At 35.4% G+C, this 16,979-nt stretch overlaps 3 protein-coding genes and 1 long non-coding RNA gene across 4 annotated transcripts; 1 reads left to right on the forward strand and 3 right to left on the reverse strand.

Moving 5' to 3' along the window:
- Nucleotides 1-851: 851 nt before the first annotated feature.
- LOC120338001 (uncharacterized) lies at nucleotides 852-3,878 on the forward strand. The gene is made up of 7 exons (XM_039405917.2): nucleotides 852-915; nucleotides 1,963-2,247; nucleotides 2,422-2,555; nucleotides 2,650-2,723; nucleotides 2,841-2,906; nucleotides 3,131-3,226; nucleotides 3,322-3,878. Exons 2-7 carry the CDS (start codon nucleotides 2,050-2,052, stop codon nucleotides 3,492-3,494), a joined length of 741 nt encoding a protein of 246 aa, XP_039261851.2. The 5' UTR covers nucleotides 852-915; nucleotides 1,963-2,049; the 3' UTR covers nucleotides 3,495-3,878.
- Nucleotides 3,879-5,343: 1,465 nt separating this feature from the next.
- On the reverse strand, nucleotides 5,344-6,285 carry LOC144428216 (uncharacterized). The gene has a single exon (XM_078117134.1). It carries the CDS (start codon nucleotides 6,283-6,285, stop codon nucleotides 5,344-5,346), a length of 942 nt encoding a protein of 313 aa, XP_077973260.1.
- Nucleotides 6,286-6,292: 7 nt separating this feature from the next.
- On the reverse strand, nucleotides 6,293-10,694 carry LOC144428217 (uncharacterized). The gene is made up of 3 exons (XM_078117136.1): nucleotides 10,025-10,694; nucleotides 9,194-9,981; nucleotides 6,293-7,279 (listed from the first exon to the last, which is right to left on the reverse strand). Exons 1-3 carry the CDS (start codon nucleotides 10,692-10,694, stop codon nucleotides 6,293-6,295), a joined length of 2,445 nt encoding a protein of 814 aa, XP_077973262.1.
- A 2,721-nt stretch (nucleotides 10,695-13,415) lies between these two features.
- LOC144428009 (uncharacterized) lies at nucleotides 13,416-14,154 on the reverse strand. Its single transcript, XR_013478014.1, has 2 exons — nucleotides 13,801-14,154; nucleotides 13,416-13,588 (listed from the first exon to the last, which is right to left on the reverse strand). It is a non-coding gene; the product is annotated as an uncharacterized LOC144428009 (long non-coding RNA).
- Between the last annotated feature and the right edge of the window lie 2,825 nt (nucleotides 14,155-16,979).

Raw genomic sequence — 16,979 nt, forward strand, 5'->3', positions numbered from 1 at the left:
TCGGACCAAAAGCCGATTGATTTGAAGCCGATTGGATGAATTATGTCGTATAATTAGCGAGATATTAATTAATAGGTGACGGGACACACGGTGTCACTATGGAGTAATTGCGCATAATTCGATCGATATGTCTTTGGTCTCCGACCGATATTCTCGTTTAACTTATTGATAGTTTAATATATTTGCTGCATTAAACTCTGGATTATTGAACTTCAGTTTGTGAATCTGTCCTGCATTTTGATTGTTTTGTGAAATATTCTTGGTGAGTTTTCTCTATTTCATTGCGTCATACTTGTAGTCTTATTTGGATGTAATACTCTTGGTATTATATTTATTGCCACAATTATTTCTGTGGGGTTCAGTACTGTTGCTGTATTCCTTATTTGTTCGTGTTTATTTCACTGTTCTGCAGTTACCTAAAAGATTCGATTTATTGTTGACCTTGGCTAAAAACAGTCGGTAAGCGGTATAATTTGATTGCATGTTGGTTATTTACGCGGCAAATTCATAGTATTTTAAGTGTATTCATATGCTGATAATATGGTGTGAGTAGACTTCAAAACTGCTTCTCGGAGCGGACGAGGTTGAACTGACTTTTTAAAAAATACTTATTTCACAACAGAAGATGGAATATTGATTTCTGCAAAATGCTTTCAATGTAGACATTTTTTAGTCTGCACTCTCGACGAGCTTAATTGTCGTGATTAAAATATGTGATTGCTATGCACGTCTCTTAAAATGAAAAGTATTCTCATTTCGACAATCCCAAATTATGCCAAAATGCCAATACATGAACTTGAAATCCATATTATAGCGTCATAAAATATTAGTTGTGGCGCTGCATTGAACTCTGGATTATTGAACTGCAGTTTGTGAATCTGTCCTGCATTTTGATTGTTTTGTGAAATATTCTTGGTGAGTTTTCTCTATTTCATTGCGTCATACGTGTAGTCTTATTTGGATGTAATACTCTTGGTATTATATTTATTGCCACAATTAATTCTGTGGGGTTCAGTACTGTTGCTGTATTCCTTATTTGTTCGTGTTTATTTCACTGTTCTGCAGTTACCTAAAAGATTCGATTCATTGTTGACCTTGGCTAAAAACAGTCGGTAAGCGATATAATTTGATTGCATGTTGGTTATTTACGCGGCAAATTCATAGTATTTTAAGTGTATTCATATGCTGATAATATGGTGTGAGTAGACTTCAAAACTGCTTCTCGGAGCGGACGAGGTTGAACTGACTTTTTGAAAAAATACTTATTTCACAACAGAAGATGGAATATTGATTTCTGCAAAATGCTTTCAATGTAAACATTTTTTAGTCTGCACTCTCGACGAGCTTAATTGTCGTGATTAAAATATGTGATTGCTATGCACGTCTCTTAAAATGAAAAGTATTCTCATTTCGACAATCCCAAATTATGCCAAAATGCCAATACATGAACTTGAAATCCATATTATAGCGTCATAAAATATTAGTTGTGGCGTCTTTGCATCAGTCGACTCTTACAATTAGCATAGGTTATGCTAGGGTTGCGTCTCATCGTTTATATATATCAGTAGATTGCCGCCGATGTAACCATATTCTTCATTACCTCAACCCACTCGTTTTGCCGAAGGCTGCCCTTGATCTAATTGCTTTTGTAGTAGGCTAAGTTTCATGATTTTTCTTACTCAAAACGTCTCTCTGATATCTCTGATAAAAATTCCGGTCAAAATTTTATGACTTTGGTGGAGATACAAAAGTGGCGATAAATTTACGCAATAGAAGTAAAATAAAAGTCCAAATAATAATTTTTACTTACATTTTTTGAATTATAATTCCGGCTGCGTGTGCAGCTGCCAGAATGAAACGTTTTGGCGTAGTTTCGCGGCGATGCAAGGGGTATTTCAATAAAAAATACAAAAAATACAGAAAAAAATTTAGGCCTTGTTTTAAAACACGATGTTTTTATAGAATTGATAAAAAACAAAACCCTATCTGGAAGTGATGTCAGAACGATCGATAAAATAAATGCAAAAATACAAACAACTTTCATTTTAAATGCAACAGCATAGTCTAGAATTATCATTCGAGTTTGCAACAGCGACCGATACTCCTATAGGAAATATTCCTGTCAAACCTAAAATGACTAACCTGCTGGCGATATCAATTGCCGTACTTGCAGTAGCAATACCCAGTAAAGTGGAAAGTAAATCATGCATCGCGCCACGAGCACATATAGATATCGACTGGACCAAGGTAAGTTCTGAACTCTTATATTTATTCATCTCAATCAAACATGTGCGACGTCAGTGCTTTGATGAAATGGCTAAAAACTTTTTAGTTGCACTTTCAGTTGCATGGATTCTGCTTTTATTTCGTACACGACAAATGTAATTTTTCGATAACTAAGCAAAAATTTGTTTTTTATAGGTTCAGGACATGCTCCCGCTTTACGACGTTATTGATGTTCCATCTCCAATATATCCCATGGGATGTTGGAAGTTTATTAACTTTACTGAAACCGAAAATACTATTACGGCGACAATTGAAAACTACGTGGCTGCGTGAGTATCCAAATTATGAAGAGTTGACTGGCACAATTTCGAAACAAATTTGAAAATTTTCTAGTTTAAAAAACTAAAACAGTTATAATTTTAGAAAATCATACATCAACAAAATTTATTACGTGAGACAAGAACAAACGGGAAAATATCTACTAAATTCAAAGGACGGTGAGAGCAGATAAAATTTAGGATATTCGAATAAATTTGCTACTGGTTTGTTGGAACGCTCATATACCGGACGCATGAAACTTTCAATGCTATAATTCAATACTATATCCAATTTAGAATCATTTTTCACTCAAATATTCACGGAATATGAAGAAGGAAAACATGTTCAGAACCCTGATGAAGGTGAATATAGCGCATAGTTGGAATCATATTCGACACCCAAAACAAACAAGTATCACATGTACATAAACGTCTTAAAAATCTTTCCTAGGTTTATATTTTATAGAAGTTTTCGTATAACTTAAATATTTTTTGTCACAAAAATGTCACTGTCATTTGCATAAAGTTTCTGACTTTTTGTTGTTTTTGTTTGGTATTTATTGTATCATAACGTTTTTTTTTCATAGAGATAAAAAAAGGTGTGCTGGATCACATGTCAGCAGGAGTCAGCTTTCTCACTGATTATGAGAACTTTTTTATATTAGTCTTTCGTCGTGAATCAGGTATTGACATTTTATTCTTATTTTGAAATCACATGGTTAACAATATATATCATGTCCAATAAAAAACTAAATCTCGATATTTATATTTCATTTAGATTGGAGCGCTTTTGTAAAAGCGAAAACCCCTCAAATCAATGTTGATCAACTTCAGTTGATTTCTGAAGCATTGATTGAAAATGGTCTTCAATCTCCTGTCATGACATTAAAGAATGAATGTGCAATCCCATACGTTGGAGGAAAAAATCAGGCCACCGTTGTTGTTGCTTAAATAAAATATCGAGGAAACAAATATTTATTCAGATATAAAATTATTTTACTAGTCAGTGTATCGTATAACTCATAACAATATTATGAATTACTAACTTAAATGTAGCCTACCACTAACATCGCGAAAAATGTATTGAAATGGTAACAACTTCGTTAGATTAACAGTTATTGAATTAAAACAATAACTATTAAATCTTCATAACGTTAACCGTTTTATTCTGAAAAAGAAAAAATAGTAAAACAAATTCATTAGATGCAAAGTAACAAAATGCCCTTCACTATATATACCGCCAGTATCACAGCGTCAAAAAAACATGAATTATGTTCTTAAAATTAAAAAAAATATATATTTTTTTCGTTTATATACAGAATAAAACGTATAACGGATAATATTTTTGTGAAACTGTGTTATTTTAAGTTAAAGTTGAGCATCGAGGACAGATTTTAACAAAGTCTCATTTGCGGAATGCAGACAAAACTTTATGGTGACATACGACAAGTCAATCAATCAGTTCACAGTGTTAACGATTGTTCAGTTGCATAGAACCCATAGATTACATATATGGCGATAGTCACCCAAGAGTTCCCAATTTCTTAGTTGTCATTTGTAAGGATTTTTATTATTCTTTTTCGTGACATGAAATGAATGGACTCTGTGTATGTGGACGGTCGGGAACGGTGCGCAATTTGCCTAACAAAGTGTTGCGCTCGATTCTATGTAGCCTGGTTACTTCTCACGCACATTAAGAGATTGGAGACTTCAAAAACGCGTCCCAATACCCCAGTCCTGACCACAAACCTATATCGGTTAATTGTTACAACTAGTCCGTGCTTTCAAGCAATTAAAGTCTGTAAACAGCGGTTAAAGTGCCGCCAGATTCTTCTGTGCCTTTCAAGTGCTGCCCCAATATAATTCAACTTGAAATCGGTGAATATCTTTAATACCAATCAACAGACACTTCAAATCAAATCTCAAACATGAATCAGGAAAATAGAACTTGCCGGGTACCGGAAACGGAACGTTGTTAATGGAACGTAACGTAAATCTTGATACCGGGTATGAGGAACGTTGTTAATGGAACGGTTTTCTGCCAAAATAATAGATAAAACTAAATAGCTTATATGGCACATTTAATCAAATATAACAGAATTACCATTTTTACAAGCAATAACAATTCACATCAATTAGCAGATAACCATATGTCACAATTATGTACAGATTAAATCACATAGGATAAAATAGTATTCACAATACTAAAATACAGAATAAATCATACAAGATAAAACAATATTTACATACCGAATGTTTAGGATCTCCAGGCAACTCAATTCAACAATTTATAATCCAAAGTAAATACAACTTAACTTATGTGACTAAATATAAAGAACAACAGGTATTATTCTATTTGGGCTATAATACAACCCTAGCCTGTATCCCTACATTATATTACAACTCCAGTATGAACCCTTGATTTTAACCCAATTAATAATTTCAACCCGAATCGTTTATCCTATCCGCAAATAGTAAACCCAATATTAAACACGATAAACAACTCCTAGCGCAATAGATTACACTGGATACAAGACAGAAGGTGCCAACTCATCGAAGCAGCGTGGGGATAATTTAGAATTCCCGGGATTAATCGAGAAACAGGACTATGTCGCAATAATGCTGCGTCGATACGTTTGCAACGTCTGCGTAACAACGTAAAACGTCATCAAATTAGAAACACGTTATGATTCTCGCTAACATTCCCCGCCCCAGATGTAGGAACGAAGAGAATACATCTTACAATTCAAAAAAGAAAAAGTGAGAATCGTCACAAATAAGTAATACGACTAACAATGAATTACTCATCAGCTCGCTGAATCATACAAAGTTTTGCTATTGGTCTTCTTAAAAACCCATGAGAAGTTTTGACAGTCACTTGTCTGACAGCTCCAAATTTGTCTGGTATAACTTCCATAATTCTGCCAGTCAACCACTTCCCTCTTGGTATTGTGTTGTCAACCAGTAACACAAGATCATTGACTTTGAAATTGTCTTCCTTCTTCAACCATTTATGTCGAGCTTGTAGATTGACAAGTACTTCTCTGGACCATCTTATCCAGAATTGGTCAGCCAAATATTGTATTTGACGCCATCTTCTTCTCGCATAACAATCTTTCTTGTCAAATATTCCTGGTGGTAAATTTGCTTTATGCTTCAGCAACAATAAATGATTTGGTGAAAGTGGTTCTTCATCCAAAGGATCCATACTAATAGGTGTAAGTGGTCTTGAATTCAATTGACTTTCAACTTCACAAAATATAGTAGACAACGCTTCATCAGTAACCAATTGATCATGCAATAAAGCAGTCAATATCTTCCTTGTTGATCTGATGAGTCTTTCATAGAAACCTCCAAAGTGTGAAGCTGTGGGAGGATTGAACTTGAATATGATATCACTTTGTCTGCAAAATTCTCCCATTTTACTGGAATTCCAAATTTGAATTTCTTTCTTCAACACTTTATTTCCAGCTGTAAAATTGCTCCCATTATCACAAATAATGGTTGACATCTTGCCTCTTCTGGCAATGAATCTTCTTAATCCATTAATAAATGAATTGACATCCATACTATGCACAATTTCCAAATGCACTGCTCTAGTTGTTGCACAGGTTATTATCAAGCCCCATCTCTTCACAGAACTTCTTCCTTGCTTCACCAACAACGGTCCGAAGTTGTCAACTCCAACACATGTGAATGGTGGTTGATCTGGTGTCACACGCTCTTTAGGTAGGTCAGCCATAAATTGCTTACCCATCGAAGCATTTCTCTTTTTGCAAAAAAATGCAATTACAAATATTTCGCTTTACAACAACAGCTCCATTGATAATCCAGAACTTCTGTCTCAGCAAATTCCATGTATGACTTGCTCCACAATGATGTGAACTTTTATGGTATTCTCTGACAATCAACTGTGTGATATGATGGTTACTTGGCAGTATTATTGGATGTTTCAAATCGAATTCTATGGGTGCGTTTTGCAATCTTCCACCCACTCTCAATATTCCATTAATTAAAACAGGATTCAACTTTTGCATTGAAGGTGCAATTTTCAAATTTCTAAGCACACTTTTTCCTTGTACATCAGAATTTTGTAACTTTGCAATAACTTTATTCAACTCACTATTTTGTAAATAATTTATCAGCTCATTTTCGGATCTTCCGAACTCTTCTGTTTGCAATTTACCTTTTTGAACAGTTGGTTTAGCTTGTAAATAAATTTTGAATCTGATAATCCATGCCGTAGCTTTCTTCAACTTATACCATGAAGAATAATAGTTGATGAACTTGTCCAATGGTTCATTCTCTGTCACTAGATTAATTAGGACATTCATTGGCTTTTTCTGAATAAATTCCAATGGTAAATGTGGTAATTTAACTGGCATTTGTGGCCAGTTCTCTTCATTCTGGTAGAGAAATTCTGGTCCTTGTAACCATGATTTCTTTGCAATCAATTTCTTTGCTGTCATTCCACGGGATGCATAATCCGCTGGGTTCAATTCACTTGGAACATAATGCCATTGATGTGGCTCTGAACCTTCTTCAATTTTTGCTAATCGGTTAGCTATGAAAGTAGGAAATCTTTTCGACGAATTGTAAAGTGATTGGATAGTAGCTGTGCTATCACTCCAGAATATAGACTTCTTCTCAAATTTTAATTGACGTCTTAAAAACATATCCACTCGCACACAAAGCGCAGCAGCAGTAATTTCCAGCCGTGGAAGTGAACATATTGTCTTGATAGGACACAATCTTGATTTTCCAAGTAAAAATGAACAGTGTATTTGACCGTTTTCATCTGATAACCTCAAATATGAAACTAATCCATAGGCCAGGGTTGTCCAAAACGAATCGAATATTCGAAATTATTCGAATATCAAAGTATTCGAATACCTTTTCGGCTCATTTCCGAATAATTACGAATAGTAGTCACTTTTCGCCGTAAACACGGTGTTTCATTTTACCGGAATCTTCAAACGACTTTTTACGCTTTCTCACGTATTGTAATGACGATGAAATAGAATCGGCATTTTGATTGTTTATATTCAGCGCGAATGTACGTCGCATAGTGTTGCGACACATTTGCACGTTTGCGTTGGTGGACATTGCCGACATTCGTCTTTTAATTCACAAAATCATTTCCATTAGTCGAAAAATCGACAATCACCGTATTTCCCGGCTAATAAGTCGCTTTTTTAGACCCAATTTGGGCTTGATTTTTGGGGGGGAGGGGCGCCTTATTGAGAAAGTATGTTTATTTTATTTCTATGTGGCCTGCTTATTTTTCGCATTAGTCTTCTCAAGCATAATTTGTGTTAACCTTATATTTGGTTCCTATGGGTCTGCCAATCATGATATTTAATCGTAGGCCGGTTATCGTTACTTAAAAGAGAAAACACGGCCACAGAGATAAAGTAAGTGATTTACGACCCTTTGGTTTTGCCGATTCAGCAGAAAACGACAGGGACATGAAACACAGCTGTGAAATAACCCGTGGACGTAATAAATTATTTCCTAATTCTTTTATTTTTCGCGTGGTACTTATCACATTCCAAAATTATTTCAACATTCGGGTTGATAGGTTGTCCAAAATGATTGCCGCTTTATAATTTAAATTTACCGCTTCATTGTTGAGAATAGATAATTCCGTGAGTATGGTTCTACCAAACAAACACGATCTGGTTCTGTTCTGACCCAATAAAATTATAGATTGTTCAAAATGATTGTGATTTTTAACTTAAAATTACCGCTTTATTGTTAAAAATAGTTAATTCTGTGAGTATGATTCTACTAAACGAACGTGATCTGGTTCTAAACATTATTATTAGCGCATATTAGCATAACTGAACAACAGGGAACAATTTTTCTACCCGTCTTCTTGGAGGCCTATATGGAAAACCCCCTTTTTTTGAGTGCTAAAAATATACATCGTCCTATTTGCCATGTAGACTTATTAGCCGGGAAATACGGTATTCATAGCCGTAATTGTTACGATATCCAATAAATTGTCACAAGTTGGGAAACAAGTTGATTTATCAGAAAAATACTTTCACCCGCTTTCTGGCAAATAATTTTGATAATGATGGTCAAAAGTATCGATAATGAAAGTATTAATACCAAATACCACGGGTATTTGTGGGCATGAAATGTGTGGTAAACTGCCCAATTATAATTAATTTCGGATTCGTATTTACAAAATATTAAAACTATTATAACTCAAAAATACAACGGCGATTTGTGGACTTGAATGTATTATAAAGTATAAATTATTTTTCCGACTTTGCGACTTCCGACAATTTTGGGCGTTTTACTAGGATGATTTTGTGTTGCGCAAGCATTCAAATCCATCACCGATACCACTATCTAAAGTGCCTTGTCGTATTATTTTAATTCTGTTAATTAATAACACGACTCATGTTATATAAAATATATATCGCAATAATCTGCAAACATGAAATGCCTGGTAATATAGCCAGGTTGTAGATAGAAGTTATTCCATTGTTTATTGTATGAAAATTCCTTCATACACTTGGATTCTATTACTGGATTTTATTTTCGAAGTATTCGAAATTTCATATTCGAAAATAATAATTTCGAATGTATTCGAAATAGTGAACTATTCGGTATTGGCCATCCCTGCCATAGGCAACTTGTGATGCATCGCCAAAATGATGTAATTCTTGTGAAACAATAACCCCAAATAAATTCGGTTTATTGTATCTTGGTAATTTGACTTCTGATAATTCTGGAATTGCTTTAGTCCAGCTTTCCCATGCTATTTGTTCATTTTCTCCGATAGTTTCATCCCATCCCAATTGTCGACGACATAACTCTTGGAATATAAGTCTTGCTTGCAATATCACAGGTGATACAATACCCATCGGATCAAATACGGAACTAAGAATTGCTAGAACTCCTCTTTTCGTAGCAGGTTTTGTCTTCAGCTTGGTATTAAATCCAAAGCAATCTTCTATCACGAACCACACAACTCCCAAAACTCGTTCAAAACGATTTGGGTCTAAATTTACGTTTGCTTGAATTTGTGCTCTATCCTTTTTTGGAACACAAGAAATAATTTCTTCTGAATTACTCCTCCATTTGTTTAAATGAAAACCTCCACATTCAGTAAGTTCTGAGGTTTGCTTGACAATTCTCTTCCCTTCGGATATACAATCTGCTCCAAGTAGGAAGTCATCTATATATGAATTATCTTTAATATTGTCACTTATATCTGATGGAAAGTCTTTTCCAAAATCCTCTGCAGTTCTCCTTAAACAGTAATTTGCACAAAATGGACTTGATGTATTTCCAAAACAATGCACTAACATCTGATGATCGACAGGAGTTTTTGTCAAATCTCCATCAGGCCAAAATAGGAATCTCAATACATCAACATCCCTAGGCGTTACACAAGCTTGTAAGAACATAGCTTCTATATCTGCAGTTATACCATATTTGTACATTCTGAAACGTAGCAAAACAGATAACAATCCATTTATCTGGACCTTGCAGTAATTGATCATTCAGTGACGTGTTCAAATATCTTGCACCTGCATCAAATACCAGGCGTACTTTACCAGGTTTATGTTCTGATGTAACGGGTTGATGAGGAAGATACCACGCCTTACCAATGGGTGCTTCAAATTCAGCAGCAGGAATTTTCCTTGCCCATCCTTTCTTTATAAATTCAGCAATGGTACTGCAATATTTGTCCCTTAAAACATCATTCCTCAACAAGCGTTTTCCCAAATTGTTGGTTCTTCTCATAACTGTATCAAGATTATTAGGAAATTCAGGACATCCCGGTTTCCATGGTAACGGAGATTGGTAATGTCCATCCACCATCTTTATATTATCTTCCATCAGTTGTAATGCATACTTATCTTCTCTTGACAATGTTGGTGTGGGAGTCAATGATATATATTTGAAATCTGTTTCCCACATCTCTCTAATTTGTCGTTGATCTTCTCTTTTCACTTCAGCAAGATTTACTTGTACATGAAAACTTTCATTCCGAGAAGCTTTATTAAAGGCAGGCCCAACCAGTGACCAACCAAGAATACTTCTTTTTGCAACTGGTTCATTTGTAGTACCACGCCTTTCATCTTTTACCCAGAATACTTCAGGTACATTCACGCCAATCATGAGCATCACTCTTTCATCTGGTAATTTTGGAAATTAAATACCCTCGAGATATTCATGCCTTTGTAATTCAATCCTTTTAGGTAATTTATTCGGTACTGTCGGAATTTCATCCACAGTGAGCACACGATGTAATGTCACACAACCTTCCCCTTTCAGTGGTTTAACAGGTAAGTCAAGAGCGAATCCATCTTGTTTCTGTGGATTCGGTGTGTTTACAGTAGTAATGGAATAACTCATTGGTTCACCATCCATCTCTAAAAGTTCCATCAATCTTTTATCACATAGACAAAAACAGTATACTTCAATTTCTCTACCTTGAGGTGAGGATACTTTCACTGGAACTATATTCAAGAAGACTCCAGCTGAATTTCTGGTATAGTTCGTTAAGGTTGATCCCGATGTAGCAGTTTGAGTAGCGGAACTTGTACTTTGCTCTTTTCGCTTAGTATCTGCAACACTTCGATGAAGCATTCTATGATGTCTGCCACCACATCCTCTCTCAGTACATGCAGGATTCTTACGACATTGCCGTGCCATATGACCAATGTATAAACAGTTTCTGCAAATATGAAATTCACGAATTGTAGCCTCGCGTTCAACTGAGATTTTCTTTCAAACTCTGGACAACGAATAAGAAAATGATCTTTTAAACAGATAACACATCTGTATCTATTTCTCACAAATGTACCTTCTCTCTCGGTAGATTGTTCAGGTTTGCCATCACCACTTGTTGAAGTGGAATTTGCATGAATTCTCTTCTTTTGAGGGTGTTTAGCCTTTTCCCTCTCTTTATGGGCTCTCATAGCTTTGCCCATCGATGATTGTGCCGTAATTGCTGCTTTCTTGACAAACTTTAAAAGATGTTCAAATTTTAGTTCAATGTTACTATTCTCATAATCTGCTGCCTCTTCTTCCCATTTATTATGGTACTTCAGGGGTAATCTACATGAAAGTTGAGCAATATTGTCAAAATTATTTAGATCCGAATATTGCTTCCAATGCGACAGTGTTAGGTAACATTCTTCCATTTTATGAGAAAGATCCAGAAGACTATCTCGATCATCTGGTTTCAATATTGAACCATGTACCAACTCTTCCATATAAGTTCTGGCAATCAACAATGGTCTTCCGTAAGCTTCTCTTAGAAGTCTCTTTGCTAAAGTCAATCCTTCTGTAGGAATACAGAACATTGACGAATCAATTCTCTTGCTTTACCTTTGCAAAACTGTTGCAAGTAAGTCAATCTCAGATTGTCATCTGAAATCTTGTTCTCAATATTTATCTTGAAACTATTCATGAATCTTGTATATTCTTCATGAGAACCATGAAACGAAAGTAATTCTGGTTTAGGTAAATCTACCATGTCACGCATTGTAGATGTCATAGTAGCAAGAATTGAGCCAACATCTTGTGGTGGCATATTATGTAATTCAACAGGACTCACCAAATTGACCTGTCTCATTTCACCTTGTCTAGGTTGAGATTGTTGATTAACGGGATTCAACTCTTCCGTAATCACTTCCTGAACCGGATCCAGGGTTAATCTAATTTGTGGCTCTCTAGGAGGCACGATACAATTGGTTTGACCAACTTGGGATGTGTCTACTTCAGCTTGTGCTGCTTCACATTCTACCAATTGTGCTATCGGTGGTCAAGATTCTATTTATTGAAACTGGACTTCTTCATTGCGATTAGAGCTTCTTTCCCACACTTCAGCCTCTACACATGCGGCTTGATATTCGTGTATAGCTTGTAATCGCCTTATTTCTCTCTCTGATGCTGATTTTATTTCTTGAGCTTTTCGCTTCTTTTCTTCAGCTCGCTGATTCATTTCCTCAGCTTGCTGGTTTATTTCTTCAGTATTTCGTTCAGCCTGTTCCAACTCTGACAGTTGCTTCATTTTCAATTTTGCAAGTTCTCTGACAGCTATTGCCTCAGTTCTCTTGTAACTGGAACTTGTACTTTTATAACTCGATGCTGTCCTTGCAGATCGAGGTCTTGACATATTAGATGATTTTCTACTAGCTATAGATTGTGGTTTTGATGAGGATTCTCAACGATTTGTGTGCTTTCTTGTCTGGAAAGCCACTCTTCAACATGTGCTTTGAACTCTTCATATCCATAACTTTCTCTCTGGAAAGATTCTTTAGCTACTCTTTGAGCCTCTTCATCTTCTGGCAGTTCTGCAACATGTATTTCATAAGCTTTAGAATACTCCTCAAACATTGCATCTATTTCTTTTACTTGGGAGTGTAGAATCTCCTTATTTCTTGGATTCAACATCAATTCTTCTGCTGATCTATACTGACCATTCAGATCAGCCAATAAACGTTCCAGTTCTTCTTGTGAAACTGGTTTTGAAGCCATTTCGATATTTAAGTGACTTTCTTCACTCACTCTAGGATCAATTGAAAAGTTTGATATCTTTCAATTGCTGCTTACAATACTCTGGTTTGATTTCGAAATAGAAAACTTCAGTTTTCCTACATTCGAAAACTTTAATGTTGCGCTCGATTCTATGTAGCCTGGTTACTTCTCACACACATTAAGAGATTGGAGACTTCAAAAACGCGTCCCAATACCCCAGTCCTGACCACAAACCTATATCGGTTAATTGTTACAACTAGTCCGTGCTTTCAAGCAATTAAAGTCTGTAAACAGCGGTTAAAGTGCCGCCAGATTCTTCTGTGCCTTTCAAGTGCTGCCCCAATATAATTCAACTTGAAATCGGTGAATATCTTTAATACCAATCAACAGACACTTCAAATCAAATCTCAAACATGAATCAGGAAAATAGAACTTGCCGGGTACCGGAAACGGAACGTTGTTAATGGAACGTAACGTAAATCTTGATACCGGGTATGAAGAACGTAAAGGAACGTTGTTAATGGAACGGTTTTCTGCCAGAATAATAGATGAAACTAAATAGCTTATATGGCACAATTAATCAAATATAACAGCATTACCATTTTTACAAGCAATAACAATTCACATCAATTAGCAGATAACCATATGTCACAATTATGTACAGATTGAATCACATAGGATAAAATAGTATTCACAATACTAAAATACAGAATAAATCATACAAGATAAAACAATATTTACATACCGAATGTTTAGGATCTCCAGGCAACCCAATTCAACAATTTATAATCCAAAGTAAATACAACTTAACTTATGTGACTAAATATAAAGAACAACAGTTATTATTCTATTTGGACTATAATACAACCCTAGCCTGTATCCCTACATTATATTACAACTCCAGTATGAACCCTTGATTTTAAACCCAATTAATAATTTCAACCCGAATCGTTTATCCTATCCGCAAATAGTAAACCCAATATTAAACACGATAAACAACTCCTAGCGCAATAGATTACACTGGATACAAGACAGAAGGTGCCAACTCATCGAAGCAGCGTGGCGATAATTTAGAATTCCCGGTATTAATCGAGAAACAGGACTATGTCGCAATAATGCTGCGTCGATACGTTTGCAACGTCTGCGTAACAACGTAAAACGCCATCAAATTAGAAACACGTTATGATTCTCACTAACACAAAGTACAATAAGCGCACTTAGCAAAGACAAAATTAGAAACAAACTCGAAAATCCTAGATTATGCAGAAATCACAGTAAAAGATTACGCATTTAACTATGCAATAGAAATCACCAAAGCTGGTTTCAAAGCATTGCAAAAGCTTTTATTTGCTCCTAGTGCGATGCGTTTTTCCTAAGCGAAATATTGTGTTGATATTGTGTAACATGACTGAACTCATTAATCATTGATAAATATGATGCTGCGACTGCCAATCGAGAAAGTTAGAAGTTTGTTATTATTGCGCACAATTACCCTTCCACTTAAGCTGCTATACTCAAATAATTGGAAAGGCTGCGATTTATCTTGTGAGCTGCGTTCGCGAGCCTGCGTGTTTCAATAATTCGAGTCCTGGTCAAAGTACTTAGGTGAAATATATTTTCATAAGTCTGTTAAGAGATAAAATTTATTATTTGCGCATACTGAACTTGCTCAATAGATCATCGTTTTATTTAGGTGTTTCATCAGTTGCTTTCTTTAGTAATTCAGGTAAGAATCGTATCTAATCTAATTGTTGAGAATGCGTAAAATTTGCCAGGGTGACCTCCTAATTTCCTTTGTCATGTAACACAGAGGACGTGCTGAAACATTTGGCTCATAAATCCCATTAGGGCGACCGTCAACAATTCTGATTACATTATTTATTGTGTCGCATTCTGGAATGCAATGCTACAAATTTTCTCTAATTCCACATTTTTTCATGAATATTGTATTTGTCTTAGAAATATTCTGATTCAAAATAATTTAATACTGCTATATGTAGGATTGAGTTTAAATCAAATATCAATCATGTACATTCATATATAACGACGTATATCATTCACGTCGTTGATTATAGAACCCATAATTCATGAGGGTATCAAGCATATTCAGGTGCGCGTGTGCAGATACCGGTCCTAGCAGGGGCGGACTAAGCCCCTTTGGTGCCCTAAGCACTGGAGGCTTTGGTGCCCCCATATGTGTCTTTTAAAATACATATAATTAAGTGTATTAACCATCAAAAATACTCACAACCAACAGTAAAAAAATACAACTTCTACGAACATTTTTAGGTTTTCTTACGATTTTTTGACTGTGAAATTTTGCTCATATTCCCAAAACCAATCTTATTCTTACATTATACATCTTTTACATTAAATAATGAACAACACAAAATTTTGAAAAGATGAAGTTGAAATAAAACAATACCAACAGTCAGGAAGCAAACGATGTTTTTCGGTACATTTATTTGAATTTGATTCTGATAAATTTTCTCATATTATCAAAACAAGTCTCTCTCCATACTAGATACTACGCCACTGACATTACAAAGGCACCACTAACATTTGAAAAGACAGAAGTCTTTCACTTACTTTCAAAAAGTTTTTTCCTAATTTTTTCAGCTGCAAAGTCTTTGATTAGATACTCAAAACTAAGCTTATGTAGCACATCTGCCTCCATACTCAACAGAGATAAAGCATCTAGTATTCTAGTCTGTCTTGTTTCATAGTTGTTCTGTAGGGGTTTTTAATATACTTCAGCTAAGAAAATGAACGTTCTGCTGAACAATTTGTGATCATTAATGTTAAAAATATTCGAAAGCTAGTGTCTACATTTGGAAAGGCGCACTCAATGTTATATTCTACAAGAATTTTGTAAAGTTCAGCATGACTGAATCTTGATTTTTTTTCCTGTGTCATTGAATTTATGGAGCACATATAAATGAAACTGCTGAAGCTCAGCTGAGAAATTACTGTTGAAATCTTCTGTATAAGCATCAATAAGCTTTTGACAACCCTGCGAATACCTTTCCTTCTCAGCAGATGAAGAGACATTTGGTTGCAGTGGTAGCGTGAGCGCTTCATAGCGTTCAAATTCATCTCGTGGAATGCACAGCTGGCCTCGTAATGATGCATACAGATGCGCGCATGTTTGTAAGTCTACATTCTCACTTTGCAGAACTTGACTTACTCTGTGAAAATTCTGTAAAAGTTCATTCCAAAACAATAACATAAAACGAATTCCAGCTCTTGCATTTTATCTGCAATATAAGTAGTCTAGCTGCCTAGGTTTGCATCAACTGGCTTAGCAGAATATGATTTCCATATATTCTGGGAATTGTCACGATTAAGACTCATGCGTCAAGTCTCAACGTGAATCGAAATACCAGATGAACCGAGTACAAACTGCAGTTTAAAATTTTACCAGTACTTATTAGTCTAGTCTACCTTACCAGAAAACTCCCCAACTTCGCTGACCTCTAGATTGCTGAAATGCGATCGCGGAACCGCCACATAGTGCGCCATTTTTAATTTTGATGATGTCGCTACACCAAACTTTCGACAAGTAAGTTTCAGCGTTCATCACTAATGTACCTTTCCCCGAGCATCAACCTCCTTGTTGGCTTCGAGTAATTGGCCAATCAACAAGATGCAAAAAATGACGTAACAATGCACTCTTTTCGCATCCGCTCAGACACTTATCTCACTCAGACAGATTTTCAGGCATGGTTGTAAACATTATCTCGTTTTCGCGTTTTTATCTCTATTCGTTAGTTTTCAGTTGTGTTTCGTGAATTTGAGTATAAATCAGATAATTAAATGATCACCATGTCTTTTTATAAGTCTTAATTAAATTGCAGTAAATGAAAAATTGGTGTAAAAATAGCTGTGTTAGACTAGGCTAAAATTCCTTACCGGTACTTATAA

This window comes from Styela clava, chromosome 10, assembly GCF_964204865.1.
Source record: "Styela clava chromosome 10, kaStyClav1.hap1.2, whole genome shotgun sequence".
NCBI lineage: Eukaryota > Metazoa > Chordata > Ascidiacea > Stolidobranchia > Styelidae > Styela > Styela clava.